The sequence below is a fragment of the Amblyomma mixtum genome, chromosome 3, assembly GCF_055824585.1.
Source record: "Amblyomma mixtum isolate Tamu chromosome 3, ASM5582458v1, whole genome shotgun sequence".
In the NCBI taxonomy this organism is placed as follows: domain Eukaryota; kingdom Metazoa; phylum Arthropoda; class Arachnida; order Ixodida; family Ixodidae; genus Amblyomma; species Amblyomma mixtum.
Window position 1 is genome coordinate 428,038,086 of NC_143014.1, and position 15,186 is coordinate 428,053,271.

The 15,186-nt window shown below is 43.1% G+C and overlaps 1 protein-coding gene and 1 pseudogene across 4 annotated transcripts in view; both read right to left on the reverse strand.

Annotated features, from left to right (window-relative positions):
* The window catches only part of LOC149358023 (uncharacterized), a 32,726-nt pseudogene extending 31,103 nt beyond the window's left edge, over positions 1-1,623 (reverse strand). Inside the window, exons 1-2 of the transcript XR_016289377.1 lie at positions 1,609-1,623; positions 762-910 (exon numbers count right to left, since the gene is read on the reverse strand). The product of XR_016289377.1 is annotated as an uncharacterized LOC149358023 (transcript). The remainder of the gene's footprint in view (positions 1-761; positions 911-1,608) is intronic.
* The window catches only part of LOC149358024 (calsyntenin-1-like), a 108,795-nt gene that overhangs the window by 2,667 nt on the left and 90,942 nt on the right, over positions 1-15,186 (reverse strand). The window contains exons 2-6 of one of the 3 annotated variants that reach the window (XM_089585022.1): positions 5,515-6,228; positions 4,458-4,636; positions 3,071-3,197; positions 1,791-1,910; positions 762-921 (exon numbers count right to left, since the gene is read on the reverse strand). In XM_089585022.1, the coding sequence (XP_089441148.1) occupies positions 1,864-1,910; positions 3,071-3,197; positions 4,458-4,634 (351 nt within the window). In that variant the 5' untranslated portion in view covers positions 4,635-4,636; positions 5,515-6,228 and the 3' untranslated portion in view covers positions 762-921; positions 1,791-1,863. Of the gene's footprint in view, positions 1-761; positions 922-1,790; positions 1,945-3,070; positions 3,198-4,457; positions 4,778-5,514; positions 6,229-15,186 lie in introns of those variants that run through there. The other 2 variants (XM_089585020.1, XM_089585021.1) reach the window with 2 other exon arrangements.

Here is a 15,186-nt window from a genome sequence, read left to right on the forward strand (position 1 = left end):
TCTCCTCTGTGGTCCAGAATGGAGAATGCTAAATGCAGAAAAGGCAGTGGCTGTACAGCACTGCTGCCATAGAGAAATATCACGTGTTTATCTTCCTCTGTTCCGGTGCTAATATTCAATCCATAGTAAAAACAGCAAAGAATGAAATTAACAGCACTCAATAAGTGCATCAAATTCGAAATACATTCATTTCAGTACAGAATAACAATGTTCCTTTAACATGCAATGACTAGGCTCCATTTAGGGCCTCTGATGTGCTGTCCTAGTCTACAATGACCTAGCTGCTGTTCAAGAGAAGTTCTGATTAACTTGATTAACTGCAACACTTTACCTGCACTAAGCACAGCTTGCGAGCTAAAACCAGGTGCAATGTGCAAGTTATCTACTGCCACCTTTGGACTGTTTGCAGGCCCATGAGGCCTTCTGCTGGGTGAGCTCTATATGGCATGCCAGCCAATGAGAAACATTTGAAAATATGTTTGCGCCCCATACTGGCTGAACTAAAAAAGAACAGCACAGTGAACATGTATTTATGTAGTTTGATCAAAAGGGTCCAATATATTTTCAAACTACATGCACCAACTGCAAAATTTTGGCTTCAGAAAAAACATCCAGTGTTCCCGAAAACCCACATCTCACGTGCACATACTGGACATCAAGAAGGCACCGATTCCGGATATCCATGGATTATCCCTGAATACCTGCAGACTTCCTCTGCGTACCTATTTGACATACAATATGGATATCGAGAAAATACTTACATGACAGTAGTGGCCACAAGAACAGTATGACGACCAGGTGTGGGGAAGTCGCGCAAATTGACATAGGCCACACGGAACACGAGATCATCGAGGGTGTCCTGGTCCCGAGCTGCCACTGTGACTTTGTGCTCGGAATCAGAGGTCACTTCCTGGAAGAACACTATGAAAAGAGTGGCCAGAAACTTGCAATCACAAGGAAAGAATTGCCATTCTTGTTGCTAACGGCAGATGCACAAGCATGAAATGCTTGCAGTTGGCAGCTTAATATTATCTGGTGTTAATGAGAACATTACATGCCATAACAGTACCGCACATGCACCAATAATAGCTCTCACAGCTAGTCTGTTCTTCCAAGCCTCAAAGGAATGATGCATTCCAAAGGTATCACAAAAAATACCAGCTAGCTCAAACCAACAGGCAGAACTTTCTTTAATGCACAAAGAGTGACAATCCCAGGAGTCAGAATACTTCAAATTTCGCTCTGCAGTTGACCACACTGAGCAGCAAACGCTGTGAATACCTGCCACCAAAAGAAAACAGTGCCAGTGTCCAATCAGTCTGTGTTCGTGTGGCTGCCAGTGACCTTTAATGGAGCTTATTTCGGTTGCACAAACAGCTACCCGAGATCCTGACATTGGATCTGCAAGGACTGGCACAGTAAGTGCTGGGGATGTGAAATCAGCCCTGTTCCACCTTATCTTATTCAAGAAAGCAGAAAAGACCTAGGCCATAGCAAGGCATCCACTTTCTTGAAAATCTCGCTGTTACATGAGCACCTTCTTTGTATGGCACTAGAAAAAAGCAGTTGGGCCTTTCGATGTATGCAAGTCAAACTATGTGACAATACCTTCTCTAACGACATCCAGATCTCAGTCCCCGATACATAGCAAGAAAGACAATTGCCATGAAGCCAGATCACTGAGCATGGGACACACCATCTGCCACAAGCCATGGAAATCAACTCTATTTACTGGTAGAATTCATGGTGCTGACAGCAATAAAGAGGTCACATAAATATCTGCCACTTGCCATTCCTGTAGCCTGTGAATCAGTAGGGGGAATGTCAAGCCACTCCTTGCAGCGATGCAGGAAGGAGAGCACATCAGGAGATTCCGTACGCTCCCTCAACACATACAGGCCCATCAATAGCTGCGGAAATGGAATGCCATCTTGTTGTCCTTGGCTGCATGTGCGTGAAGTCAATGTAGCGGCTGCTGTATTCTGCCTGTTCAGTGACCTACAGCACGCTTCAAAGGCACACCAAGGCATGCATGTGGCTAGGCTCCGCATGACCAGCTGAATTTAGGAATTGCAGAGTTGGCTTTACATCATGGGATTAGAAAACAGTGGCGCTGCTTATCACCAATTTTGCACCAAAGATTTGAAAACGCTCACCAACCTGTAGTGACTTCTGGTCCCACTAAACATACTAAATGGGTCAATGTACAGAACCTTATTTTAGTTCCGGCCTAGAGGAAAATATTTCTCAAGATACAACTTTAGGAAGCATGCCAGATTAGCAAGCTTTAGATGTGGCTTTATTTTGTCAGAATGGTAACAACAACATCATTGCCATCATCATCAGCCTGACTATGCCCACTGCAAGACAAAGGCCTCTCCCATACCTCTCCAATTAGTCCTGCCCTGTGCCAGTAAGCTGTGTCCATCTTTTCCACGCGAACTTCTTAATCTTATCTGCCGACCTAATTTTCTGCCACCCCCTGCTGCGCTTCCCTTCTCTTGGAATCCACTCCAATACCCTTAAGGACCATCAGTTATCGTGCCTTTGCATTACATGCTCTGCCTAAGCCCTTTTCTTTCTCTTGATTTCGACTAGGATGTCATTAACAACATACTCCCTACCATAAGTAAGCTTATTTAGACCTCTTGATCTGTCAAGAATTCAATATAATAAAAAATTAATGAGTCAGCTCTTAAGCCAGAGATGTAAAGTGAATGCTGAGTTTTAAGGTTGCAGAGCACCGAAATGAAACATGCAACGCTGCCTCAATGCATACACAAACGGCATGTTAGCAAACGGCCAGCAGTAGTATGACTGCTCCTAGTTTACTGACATAGAACAAAGCAGCAAAAAATTATACCAAACTAATCTGTAGTATATTGTTATACCTCACGTTATTTCAGGTAACTTTTTCTTTGTTTATATCCTTACACTTCAGCTCATGCAGGGAAATCTAGAGCAAGTTGTAGAGAAGTTTTATTTCCTTCTGTGGGTGCACATAACATGTTCTTTACAGAAGATGCTGTTGGAAGCCGCTAAGGTCGTCAGTGTAAAACAGGCAGCATACCTTGCCAGCAGCCTCTTACAGCAAATGTGGTGTTGATGTTCTTGGTCTGGTGAAGAGGCCAGTAGTCTACAATTTCCGGGTTGTTAGCCGTCACCTTAAAGGGCCGTCCATCGACATAGAGTGACGCCTGTATCAAACAGAACCAACATATGATATTGCCGTGCAAGAAGGAAGTGTAGGAAAATCCAAATGCCTGAACTAGTTCAGAAATTAAAAGGCATGAGCCATGTCCCACTGAAATACCCAAAGAATGCTTGTCCACAAAACCCGACTAACCACAGACGTCTGTGGAATGTCCACATAACATCCAAAGCTACAGTAGATCAAGCTCTACCATGTGCATTCTGAACTTGTTAAGGGCTAATTGGGCACTGTTTAGTTCAAACTCAAGACATTTGATACTAAATGCAATGTTTCTAGTAATGATCAGCACTCCTTCACTCAGTACTAGCTGGGTACCAACCAATCTACATGTACCAGCTTTATTTAAACCGCTCTTGAGAGTGAGTGCATTTAGAATTAGTGCTGTTCACTAGCGCAATAATTGTTCTAAGAATACTGCAATAAACCAGTCTGAACTAATTAACTGCCAGCTTATCATCTTCCCCTGGACTGATCTGTTCTGGACCTCCACTGGCCGGGACTATCACACATACTTCCGGTGTCCGAAAAACCGCGAAAAACCCTCAACGGCTAGTAGCCGGCAGGTGGGAAAAGCCCTCTAGTGAGCGAAGAGGAGCCCCAGGTAGCTACTGACCCCGTGTTAGGTTTTCCTGTCTCCGACGGTCGGAGCCCGTTGCGTATGGTGGGTGGTCGGGCATCCCGTGAGTGGGGCCGCCCCATTGGGCAATCTCGATGCTCTCCCTGCCCTGGCCAGGCAGGCCAGTAATGGAGTCGAGATAATTGAAGGATCAGAGCAAAAAACTCGCTGTCCCCATTCCCTTCCCATGTCCCATTTCCCTTTCCGCTACTTCCCAGGGGAGGTCAGGGCAGCCTCCCCAGGCCCGCTCTCTCGGCTGTGGGTCGCTACAGTACCTTTTCCCTTTTATTTTACTTTTCCACCCACGGGTGGTAAAATTACAACTTGCCTACGGGCCTATTCTTTTATTTTACTATTGGATTAAGCCTGTTGTACGTAAGTGGTGCAGGCAGGGGCTTGTTATTTTTATTTCCTTTTTGGTTGCCCCACCCTATTCAATGTGTGCCCTACCCAGTAGGAGATACTGTATCAACATGGAACATCTACTCCCAATTAAAGGCACATTTCTATATTACATGAACAGGTACTTGATGTGCTTATCAGCACACTTGACCCCCACAATGCAACGCACAGCTAAAGGGATGGTACATGGATTGTGTAGTGCAGATTGCAGCCAAGGATGCTAACCTCAAGGACGTTGACGAAAAACGCATAATGGTGCCACCTGTCGCAGCACACCTCGGGTGTCTTCCAGAGCCACTCAGCTGGCGTGAACTTGTTGGCCTGCTCCTGGGTGGGCTCTCGGTGCAGCAGCAGGATAAGCCTGCAGTTGTGGATGAAGAGCACTGGGTGATGCCGGCTCATACCTGCATGAATATTAGCCACACACATGAAAGCTTAATGAGGAGAGCTCATTTCTTCTTTCATATTGTTCTCAACGTAATCCAATGAGGCCGAGTGATCCCGAAATGCATGAGGCCCAAGGAAAACAGAAGCAGCAGATGCAATGCCTCTTTTGTAATAGTAGCTGAGTGCTATTTCTATTCCCTGAAGCACTTTCATGTGTGTGCTTAAGTATGTAAACAACTTGGGCAAAGTGGAGGAATATGGGGCATAGCATACCAAGCTGAATGCCCTTTTCCCTGACCAACTATGCACTGTAAACACCCTACTGAATCAGACTACAGGTCTGATGAATGTGAATGAGGTGTAAGAAAAGAATACCAATTATCAAAACACCTAATTTCAACTTCTTGATGAGGTCACTACAACACGTTAATGCCACAATGACAATTTTGCTAGACAGGTAGAGTCGCAAGCCAATTGGTCACTCTTATTCAAGGGAAGATAGCACAGCGGAAAGGACATAATAAGGAGAGGTAAATGCTTAAATGTATGAGCTGTTTTCGGTTGCATGAGCTGTCTTCATACCGAAGAAGAGTTGTACCAAGGTAGCACCTTAATAGTTTCATAGAACCATCTTTGGAAATATCACATTCGTTTTGGCAGGTCATTTCACCCAAAAGTATATGTCCACTTTGCACCCTTCTGCTCACATCTCGTGCAATCATGCTGATGTCCTGTCCGTGAATCATGCTGCTAGGTAGAAAAGTTTTCATAACAAGAGATATAGTTGAAGCTGAATCTTTTTTTCCAAAAATGTGCATATTCAAGAGCATGCAATAAGCGTTTAGTGAGAAGCAGGGAAGCAACTTGGACTAAGTGGATGTGACAGCGCACTTACGGTGGCCATCAGAGCTGCACAGGACATGCTCCTTGAGGTGGCTGGCGTTGTGGGCTGTGGGTGCGCGGGGACATATCCAGAAGCCCACAGTGAAAACATTGGTTAGGGTGTGCGACACAGTACAGTCGGGAATGACCACAGCATTTCTGGCACCATCAATTCATAGACCTGGTCACTCTCACGACCTTCGTCCGTCAGCAGAACTTGCATCCACTCGGCTTCCATGTATGTGGCAAAGAAGGAGAATGCTAAGTGTGATTCCTCTGGGCACAGTCTGAAGAAAGCTTGTAAAGCAGAAACTGAGGGACATTAATAATTAATTTCTACACATCTTGGTGCACTAGGTAGCCTGAAATCCCAAAGAGCCAACAAATTTGTTCAAAACATCAGAAGGAACTATAAAGTTTCATTGCACCATTATGAAAGCAACCAAGCCATGATATTTTGTGCAGGAACCATGACACTGAGGTTAATGTTCACTGGAAAATGATGAAAAGTGTGCAACTTGCGACAGGCATGCTATTGTAGAGCTTCCTTTGAGAATCAACCGAGTAGGTGTTCCAGTCACAACCCTTGCCCACGTGACGGGTGGCTGGAGTCAGACGAGCCGACAGCTGTTCGGGTGCACAGGCCCCTTCACACAGCTCCAGCAGGGCATCCGGGAACAGGGCCCGGGGACCGGAGCCTGGTGTGTACTCCACATGCTCCTCCATGCTGCAAGCACAAAACACGCCACTGTGTTGCAGCTAGTGCAGAAGCCACTACGACCATTATAGCTGTAACATCGTCCCTCTTCCTAGTCTACAGGCACTGATAAACAAGAGCACAAAGAAGGGGAAATTAACACTGTGAAGATGCTTTTTCACAAAAGCTTTCAGCCAACCCAAGTCAGTTAGTTGCATGTGATGGCAGCATCTGGTACTTCAGAAGACAAACAGAAAAAAGGAATAAAGGGTTTCCACATGTCAATTGTTGTGGCTGATGTGATATTGACACATATGCACCAAAACATTTGGCTAAATTTTTTTAAGGATGTACAGCTACTTCAGCAGGTCAGCAGCAAATTTTGCCACAGTGACATTCCAAAATGTGTGTCTGTATGCATGCATGCATTTAAGTGTGTGTATGGTTTCCCTTTGTAGCCATAAACCTGCACTCAGGTGGACGGTAATCAGTATTTTCTGGCTTAATCCATACACGTTAGCAGCTTTGGTACGGTCTGCTCTCAAATATATCTCCACATGAGACGGTGACGAAAATTTGAGAACAAGCCTTGATAACTAGGCAAGAAAAACTAAATGAATGAAAGAATGCAACAAAGCTTGACATTGCTTGCAAGGCACGCTGGGTACTCCCGACTTCCGGGTCATTCAGCAATAGGTGGTGTCCAATCTGAACGAGTCGCAAGGCATGCTGGGTACTCGGACTTGCGGGTTGTTCGGCAAGATGCGCGTGCACGGCGCTTTGCTTGCAATGCGGAATTTGCAAGCTAAAATTCGGCTCTTAATATGTTTATAAACGTTAATGAAGTCATAAAAAAAGGTCACTATGCTCTACATGCATTATTATGCCCACACTCGATGTTCCATATTTGAATTAAGGGCACAAAAAGCGTTGTAAGTCCGAACGCTACAGCATGTGTTGTCTGTGCTGAGTTTAAGATGCTTCATTCACTCACTTAAAAGTTCGCCTCTTGCTACTGGTACTGTGTGGCTCTTACATTGTTCTCTAATATAGTTTAGGATACATATTTCCTAGAGGTTCTGCACTTCCAAGAGGTGCATATATGAACTACCAACAACCGCAGTCTATTACATACTAGTGCACTGTGGCTGCGGCGGCAAAGAGCTTGAACTGCTTGAACCGTACAAATCCTCGGAGGACTTTTAGTGCTCTTTCTATACATGCATGCCGCAGTGGCCTAGTGGTTAGGGCGCTCGGCTACCGAGTCGGAGGACCCGATCCTGAACGCGCGGACGCGTTTCGATGGAGGTGAAGCGTGAAAAGCGTCCTTGTGCTGTGTGATATCAGCGCATGTTAAAGGACCCTTGGTAGCCTCAATTAATCCGGAGCCCTCTACTATGGTGTCCCTCACTGCCCACGTGTCGCTCCATATCTCAAAAGTCTGCGTACTTACCAATGTTTTACAACCTTAGCAAGGGGCGCAGTCTTTTCATGTTCTTGTAAGCTTAACTGCTTTTGTTGAATATTTGCTATGCTTTATGGAAGAATTACTGCAGTAGCTAGCATGCTTACCAACTCTCTCAAGTTAGTTAATTTTAGTTCAGCTGTAATGCAAAAATGCAACTCCAATAGAAATTTGTTGAATTTTCAGTACTACTGTGTAGTCTTTCTGCATGTACAAAATATGCCCCAACAAGCATGCACTGAGATTTCATGGCTGAAAACCTCTGTTAATGTGTGTCGATATCCTGGGTGGGCAAGTGAGATAGCAGCTATTCCAGCAGTGAGAGGCATCCACTTACTCCAGCTTTGATGGATGCAATAAGAACTTTGCTCACAAACAAAATTAACCATGCTTAGTTATGCACTGTACCTGACTGCATTGCATTTCACATCTTGCATGGTGGTGTGGCACATTACGTGCCATTTACACATAACTTGCAGCTCTGAATGTTAAGGATTTCTGTACTCGATTTCCCAGTGCTGGATTATGTAGATAAAAAAATGTACAAAATAAATGCTTTGTTTTGTGTCATCTCTTGAACGTTCAGTAGCTTCAGAGTGTAAAATCGATGTTGCTTCCCATCAATGCAGAAGAGGGCCTGTAGCCATTTTGCAGTCGTGTACTCTGTGCTCCGCGGGACTAGTCGAAGAAGAACCACCAGCCTGTGTACAGGCAGATGTCCCTAATGGTTGGCACCTCAGCTGCTGATGCCCAGCTATGTATAGAAATGTGAAAAAGTATGACTTGTATGCATTGTATGCACAGTGCTCAAAGCAGTAGCAGCTAGGCAAAACATGAGCTTGCCTCGGGTTTTTCTAGTTATTTCATGGTTTGACAGTGTGTATATCTTTTACATTTTTTTAGACATGCAGACGAGGAAGAAAAAATATGCCTTTCGGTTTGGGGCACCACAAAGCTAAGAAACATGAGGGAAACAAATCTAGCCAGTTTCAGTTAGTCCCAGATTGGAAGTGGAAGATTGGAAGATTAGAATGTTACTCTTTAACCAAGAGTAACATTGCTTCAACCTAAGATCGGGCAGTTCTGACTTTACACAAGTACTCACAGTGATGATTATGATGTGTCTTTCCTATAAGACATTCATTAATATGAATCTGGACAAGGGCTATGTCATCCTAGTAAAAAAAAAATCATTGGAACCAATTGGACATTCCAGTTGGAACTGAATGGACATTCCCATTGCTTCCAATTGGATTTCCCAATTGGAACCAATTGGTTCCAGTTGTTTTTAGCCCCCGACCAATTGGATCCGACTGGACTAGCCAATTGGACCCATTAGGCCAGGCAGTTATTTGACCCAGAAAATAATCACAAAATATGTTATGTTCATTGAGAAAGGTAGCTAAATGTTTGAATAATATGCTCTAGGATCTTGGATGAATATTTCTACAACTTAACACATTGTAATATGCAAAAGGAAAACTGATTTATGAGCACTGTGGGGAGACATTCTGCCTCATGCAAATCAACATTTTTCTACGGAATTGAAATTAACATGCTTTTATGGAAATCAAAGCCAACAGACACACATGCATCCCACACAAGAAACACTGCACATTCAGGCACTAGTAGCATACATTATCTCAATATGTACATCCAGAGAATACACTTCTGCTCCAACTTATATACCCAATTTATTAGGCTCTCATGCTGGGGCCGGTGGCGCTTGCCCACTGAGCGCAGATATTTAATTTAATTTCAGCTCCAGTGATGGTGTAGGTGATTAGTACAATTTATTAGGCTAAGCTGCTGATAGCTCTTATTGGAAGTCCAATATTAGTTCTACCTTTTTCGTCAAACATGCAAACATTCATTGGATAAATTGGGTGCAGTTCGGCGGACCAATTGGATGCAACGGGGAAGACCAATTGGGCTCACCAATTGGAAACCCAAATGGTCCAATTCAATAGTCCATTTGGACAATCCAGTTGGAACACCATTCCAATTGGAACCAATTGGAAATTGAACTCGTCTAATTGGAACCCATTGGAAATCCAATTGGTTCCAATGGCTTTTTTTTTCTGAGATGCTGAAGTCAAGTGCCAAATATTTCATATTTCTTTCTGTAATACTAGCCAAAAGAGAAGTTTGGCAAGGGTGCAGAACAACTACTGGTTTGCACACAAAGTTTTATGGTCTCTGAAAGAACAAAATAATGGTGCTAACATTCATCGCTATTCCTCACTTCCCACCAGAGGAAAATGATTAAGAAGGCTCTTAAATCTAACTGCCAGCAAGATGTGTTACAGAAATATGCGCCATCCCCTTATTTTCACTAGCATGCATCTTTGAAAATAAATGAGTAGCTCTTTCTCAAGCCAATATAATATTCATTTTAGTAGGCACGTCAAATGATATCAGATCTGTGAACCAGCAAAAGAAGTTCTTACTCTCATGTCCTTCAAAATGCACTGCACTTAAGTGCCTTGGACGATATGGCAATCATCCTTGGTACTTGTAGTGAGCGTCTTGTGTTACCCACTCCACTATTATATATATGAAAAAGTAGAAGCACACAGAGGAAGCTGAAACAGAACGCGAGCTACGCCAGCAAAGCTACAGCACGGAATCTATAGCAAGCTTGCAAAAATGGAAAATGGCGAAGAGGGGGAATACACTCTGGGGAAATGATCTTACATTGATTAGTCTGCAGTTGGGAGATCTGTTCAAATGAGAAATGCAGTAAAGACAAAAGAAATGACAAACAAATAGTGCTAACGGCAGCAGGCATAGAAGAAGCAATTGAGAAATGCCTCATGATAAAGTGGGATTATAATCAGTTAAATCTACTCATCAGTACTAAAATGAAACAAGTTGGTTGGTTGGTTTATGGGGTTTAACGTCCCAAAGCGACTAAGGCTATGCGCCGTAGTGGAGGGCTCCGGAATGAAAAGGTAACGCACAGGAGAGGAGAGAGGAAGCAATGAACCAGTGAATAAGGAAATTAAGGAGGCCATCCAACATAAAGCGCATAAAATATTTCACACTGATTATGACATCATCCATAGTATACAAGATGGCAATCTAGGCGGTGAGAATAAAAATGCACTCATGGGTAGAATTACATAAGATACTCGGAGAACCCCCAAACGGGTTCAGAAGGAAAAGCCGCTTGTATGACAGCATGTTCCTGCTTACCGAATGCATAGATATAGCTAAGACAGAAAACAGACATACGCAGTCAGCCTTTTTTGACATAAACAGTGCATACGACAATGTGAACAGGGAACTCCACTGGAACATGTTAAAAGGTGAAGGTATGTGTAAAGAGGCAATTGATTTCCTGCAGGAAATATAGCGTGATAATAAAGTTGAAATTACAGCGAAAGGAGTAAAAGAACAACTGTCGAGGTACGTATGTAATTAAGGCAAGGTTCTGCTCTATCATCGCTACTCATTATGCTTTATGTGGTAAATATGGAAAGAAGGCTACAAGAGAGTAATCTAGGTTATAATCTGCTGTACAGTTTAGGCGAAAAGGTTCTTGAACAACGAATCCATGGTTTAATGTATACAGATGATATTGTACTGTTAGCACATAGACACGAAGATTTCCAAACTCTGGTTACTTGTCGTGGAGACAAAAGAGGCATGGTTTGAGTTTTCGCACAAATAATTCAGGTGTGGCGCTTTCCAATGATAGAAGTGATTAATTTACAAGATAAGGCCATAAAGTACACTGAAAGTCCAGACACAAATATCTTGGGATACGAATAAACAAGCGACAGACACGCACGAAAAAGCACGAGTAGTCTGTTGGGCCAAAAGGTTTAAGAGTTGCCGATATAATGAAACACAGCTAGGGCATTATGGGTGTACAACAAATGTAATACTAGGAGGTATGAATTTTGAAAGGAATAATGGCGCCGGGATTTACTTTAGGAAATGCGATTCTGTGCTTAAGGGCAGAAGTTAAGTCGAGATTAAAAGCAAGGACGGTTGACTCACAAAGGCAGAAAAGAACTAAGGACCTAACCTGTAAGTATCCAGTGCACAAGGACGCAGAAATAAACAGCATTAAACGAGATGTAAAATCCACAGATTGTAAAAACTAGATTAATTCAATAGAAAAGAACCATAGCATAGAACTACATCGATACTGTAAAAGGCAGATCAGGAAGGAATCATTCTATGATGATTCAAAAGGCAGTTCCGTATTCTTTGGAGGGTGTCTTAGAACGAGCAGCTACAAAAAGAAATATAATGAAGAACGTCACATGTGCTACACGCAGCAATGCAGAGCAGTTTTTTGTGAGATTCCAACTGTCCTGGAGGATATTATAAGGACATTTTGAGGAGTTATTACACTTGTTGGCTTATGCTTATCAGCACCTGATGAGACCTGGGTAGAACCTCGAACACAAGTCCAAGTTGATGCGAAGGTGCTCAGCCGTTTGTGGTTAGGTACAGAAAATCAGGTGATGAAAACGGTGTGGAAGGCATAAGGGATGACTTCAAGTGATTTTCGGAGAAGGCTAAGTGCACCTTCCACGAGCAGACATCTTCACTTCGAAAGAAAAAGCAGAAACCAAAATGAAAGCTCGCACAAAAGCAAGAAACAAAGCTAATTGCTCATTTTTGCGCGATTTCTGCACTGCTGCTCTATGGAAAATTCTTAGCTACTCTCCTACTTTCTTTTATTAATCACCAAGGCCTTTTCTTCATGTCTACATCAAGGGTGAAACATTTGTGTATCAAATAAGGTGTACAATGCAAAAGAGCTTTTTAAATGAAGTGAACAAGGCCTTCACACTGTTTTAACTTTATCGCTGCTGCAAATCCTCTGGCAATGGCAGTACACTCAGTAAAAAGGGCGAGGGAGGCTAAAGGGAAAAATCGCTCGCATAGCCCAGGTTCTGTTCCAGCTTCCTGTGTGCTTGTACTTTTCCTGTAGATAATGTCGGAGTGGGTAACACAAGACGCTCACTACAAGTGCCACGGATGATCGCCATGCCGTCCAAGGCACTTTAGTGCAGTGCATTTTGAACGTGAAAATAAGAACTTCATTTGCTGATTCATAGATCTGATATCATTTGACGTGCCCACTAAAATGATTACTATAGACACTTGAGAAAGAGCAACTAAATTAATTTCCACAGATGTACAATAGCGAAAAAATTGAGGGGGGTGCTTTGTTGACATAAAGTATGGTGAGGCGAAAGCCTTAAGCACGGTGTTGCTGCTTGTGTCACTGATTTGTGGTGAAGACATAAAACTTCGCCTCTAAGAGTGGAACGCGACAGTGTCTTGCAATGCTGCCAGGGAGTCCACAGAACCCCACCGCCTGTTCGGCTCTACGCCATGCTTGTTGGTTTATTGGTTTTTGAGGAAAGGAAATGTATCTGTCTCGCATATCTCCGCAGAAACCTGAACCTTGCCATAAGGGAGGGAGGAAGATGGTAGAGAGCGAAGTCACCATACTCACTAGACACACCTTTGCTCATTCCATACCAACGAGCTGGCAAGGCGGAGTGGTTAGCGTGCTCGTCTCGCACTCCGGAGACCCTGGTTCGATTCTCCAACTCGAACAATTTCCTACTCAGATTCATTTATTATTGATTTTACTTGGAGCATCACTATACCATCCTTTTAATTGGTTGGACGGTTACTAGACAAAGTACAATTTGCCTCGTTTGAAATTTGCGCACTATGACGTCATGACCAATTGAAAAGCATGACATTTCTGTCGACAACTCCTGCTTACAACGATGAGGCATTAAACGTATCCGCCTTAAAATACGGGGTAGCGCATATGTCAGTAACACCTGTCTTGATGGTAGTTACAATAAAGGTCCTTCTTAGTCCTTTTCCTCTGGCGAGAAGTGTAGAATACCTATGAATGTTAGGGCGATTTTTTGTACTTAAGAGAACTTCAAACTATGTGCAAACCAGTAGCTGATCTGCAACATTGCCAAACTTCTATTTTGCCTCACATTCTTAATATATATATATGAAATAATTTTTGAAAGTTCACTTCCACACGACCCCTTGTCGAGAAACATATTAATGCACGTCTCTTAGAAAAGACACATCATAGCAATCATCACTGAGAGTACCCAGGTGAAGTTAGAACTGCCCGATTCTTAGGTGTAAGTAATTATCACTCTTGGTTAATGAGCCGAACCCTCCCCCCTTAAAATCTGGAACTTACTGAAAAAGGCTAGATTTATTTCCTGCATGTTTCCTAGCTTTCAGCTGCACCAAACCAGGAGGCATATTTCTTCGTCCCTCGCCAGTTTGACAAAAATAATGGAAAAAAATACACACTGGCAAACAGCGAAACAACTACTGATATATGTTGCCAAAAATAGCACTTAGAAAAAAACGATAAGTTCGGCTTGTAACTGGCTCCCTTAGATGTACAGGCTGTCGCATTTATACAAGCGACAATAATACAAAGGAAACAAAGAATGATACCGAGATCAGATAATAAGTTCATAATTAGGCTGACTTTTAGAGGCGCTCAAACAATTAAATATTTTCCAAAAAGATTTTGCCATGACAATATTTTCACTTGTGCCAGGAGAGCACTATTTAGAGCCATAAATCGGCAAGGCAGAAGACCTGGCTGAACGACACAGAGACGAGAATAGTGTTTCACATTAGACCGCCCATTCATCTGGATCCCCCCCATGAATGACAGAATATACAACTTTTTCAACATCCAGATTTTTTTACTTGAGAAAACACCCACCACCCTTGCACAGGCAGACACATCACATGTCTCAGAAATAGTCCCGTCAAGAAGCACGGCGCTGTCTGCCACTGCTCCTACTGCACATGCCAGTTGGAATTGAGATTTTGCTCCACAGCCACTGCACTTCTAGCTGAGGTGTCCTTCGAGTTCGGAGTTCTCGCAAGCAAGACTGTGCTCACTTTGTTACAGTTACTACAGTCGACGCTTGACGGTCCGGGCTGCAACACCACCTTGAATGCACAATCCGTAGCATAAAATGCTTCTCGAAGGAAACAACGCACAGGATTTGATTTGAATTTTACAGCTGTTCAGGGCTAGCATGGTTCTAGTATTTTGCAGAGGTTATCTTCGATGCCTGATCTATGCAGTGGGCTTGTATTTCTAAAATTTCCAGAAAGCAGTTTTCGTTTTATGAAACCAAGGTGCAAGGTACACGTTCGAAATTGATCCAGAGTCCTCCGCTACTGTGAATATTTTTCTTAGTTTTTTTCCCTCCCTCCTCCATCCCTTCCCTCACGGAGTGTTTAAAGGGGCCCAGAAACACAATCTTAGTTGACTGTTTTGCCTGTTGATCGCATACAGTGAGTTACAATGGTGCTATTAGCGTCGGTAATACCGCGTATATTCCGTTTTTTTATATTTTATTGTCCTCCCAAAAACAAATTCATGGCTCTGATGGTGTTCCCACACAGTGGCGGGTTTTAGCAGCGGATATGAAGTCACCTGGCGCGAGCTTGTTGATTGAACAAACAATAAATATACTGCA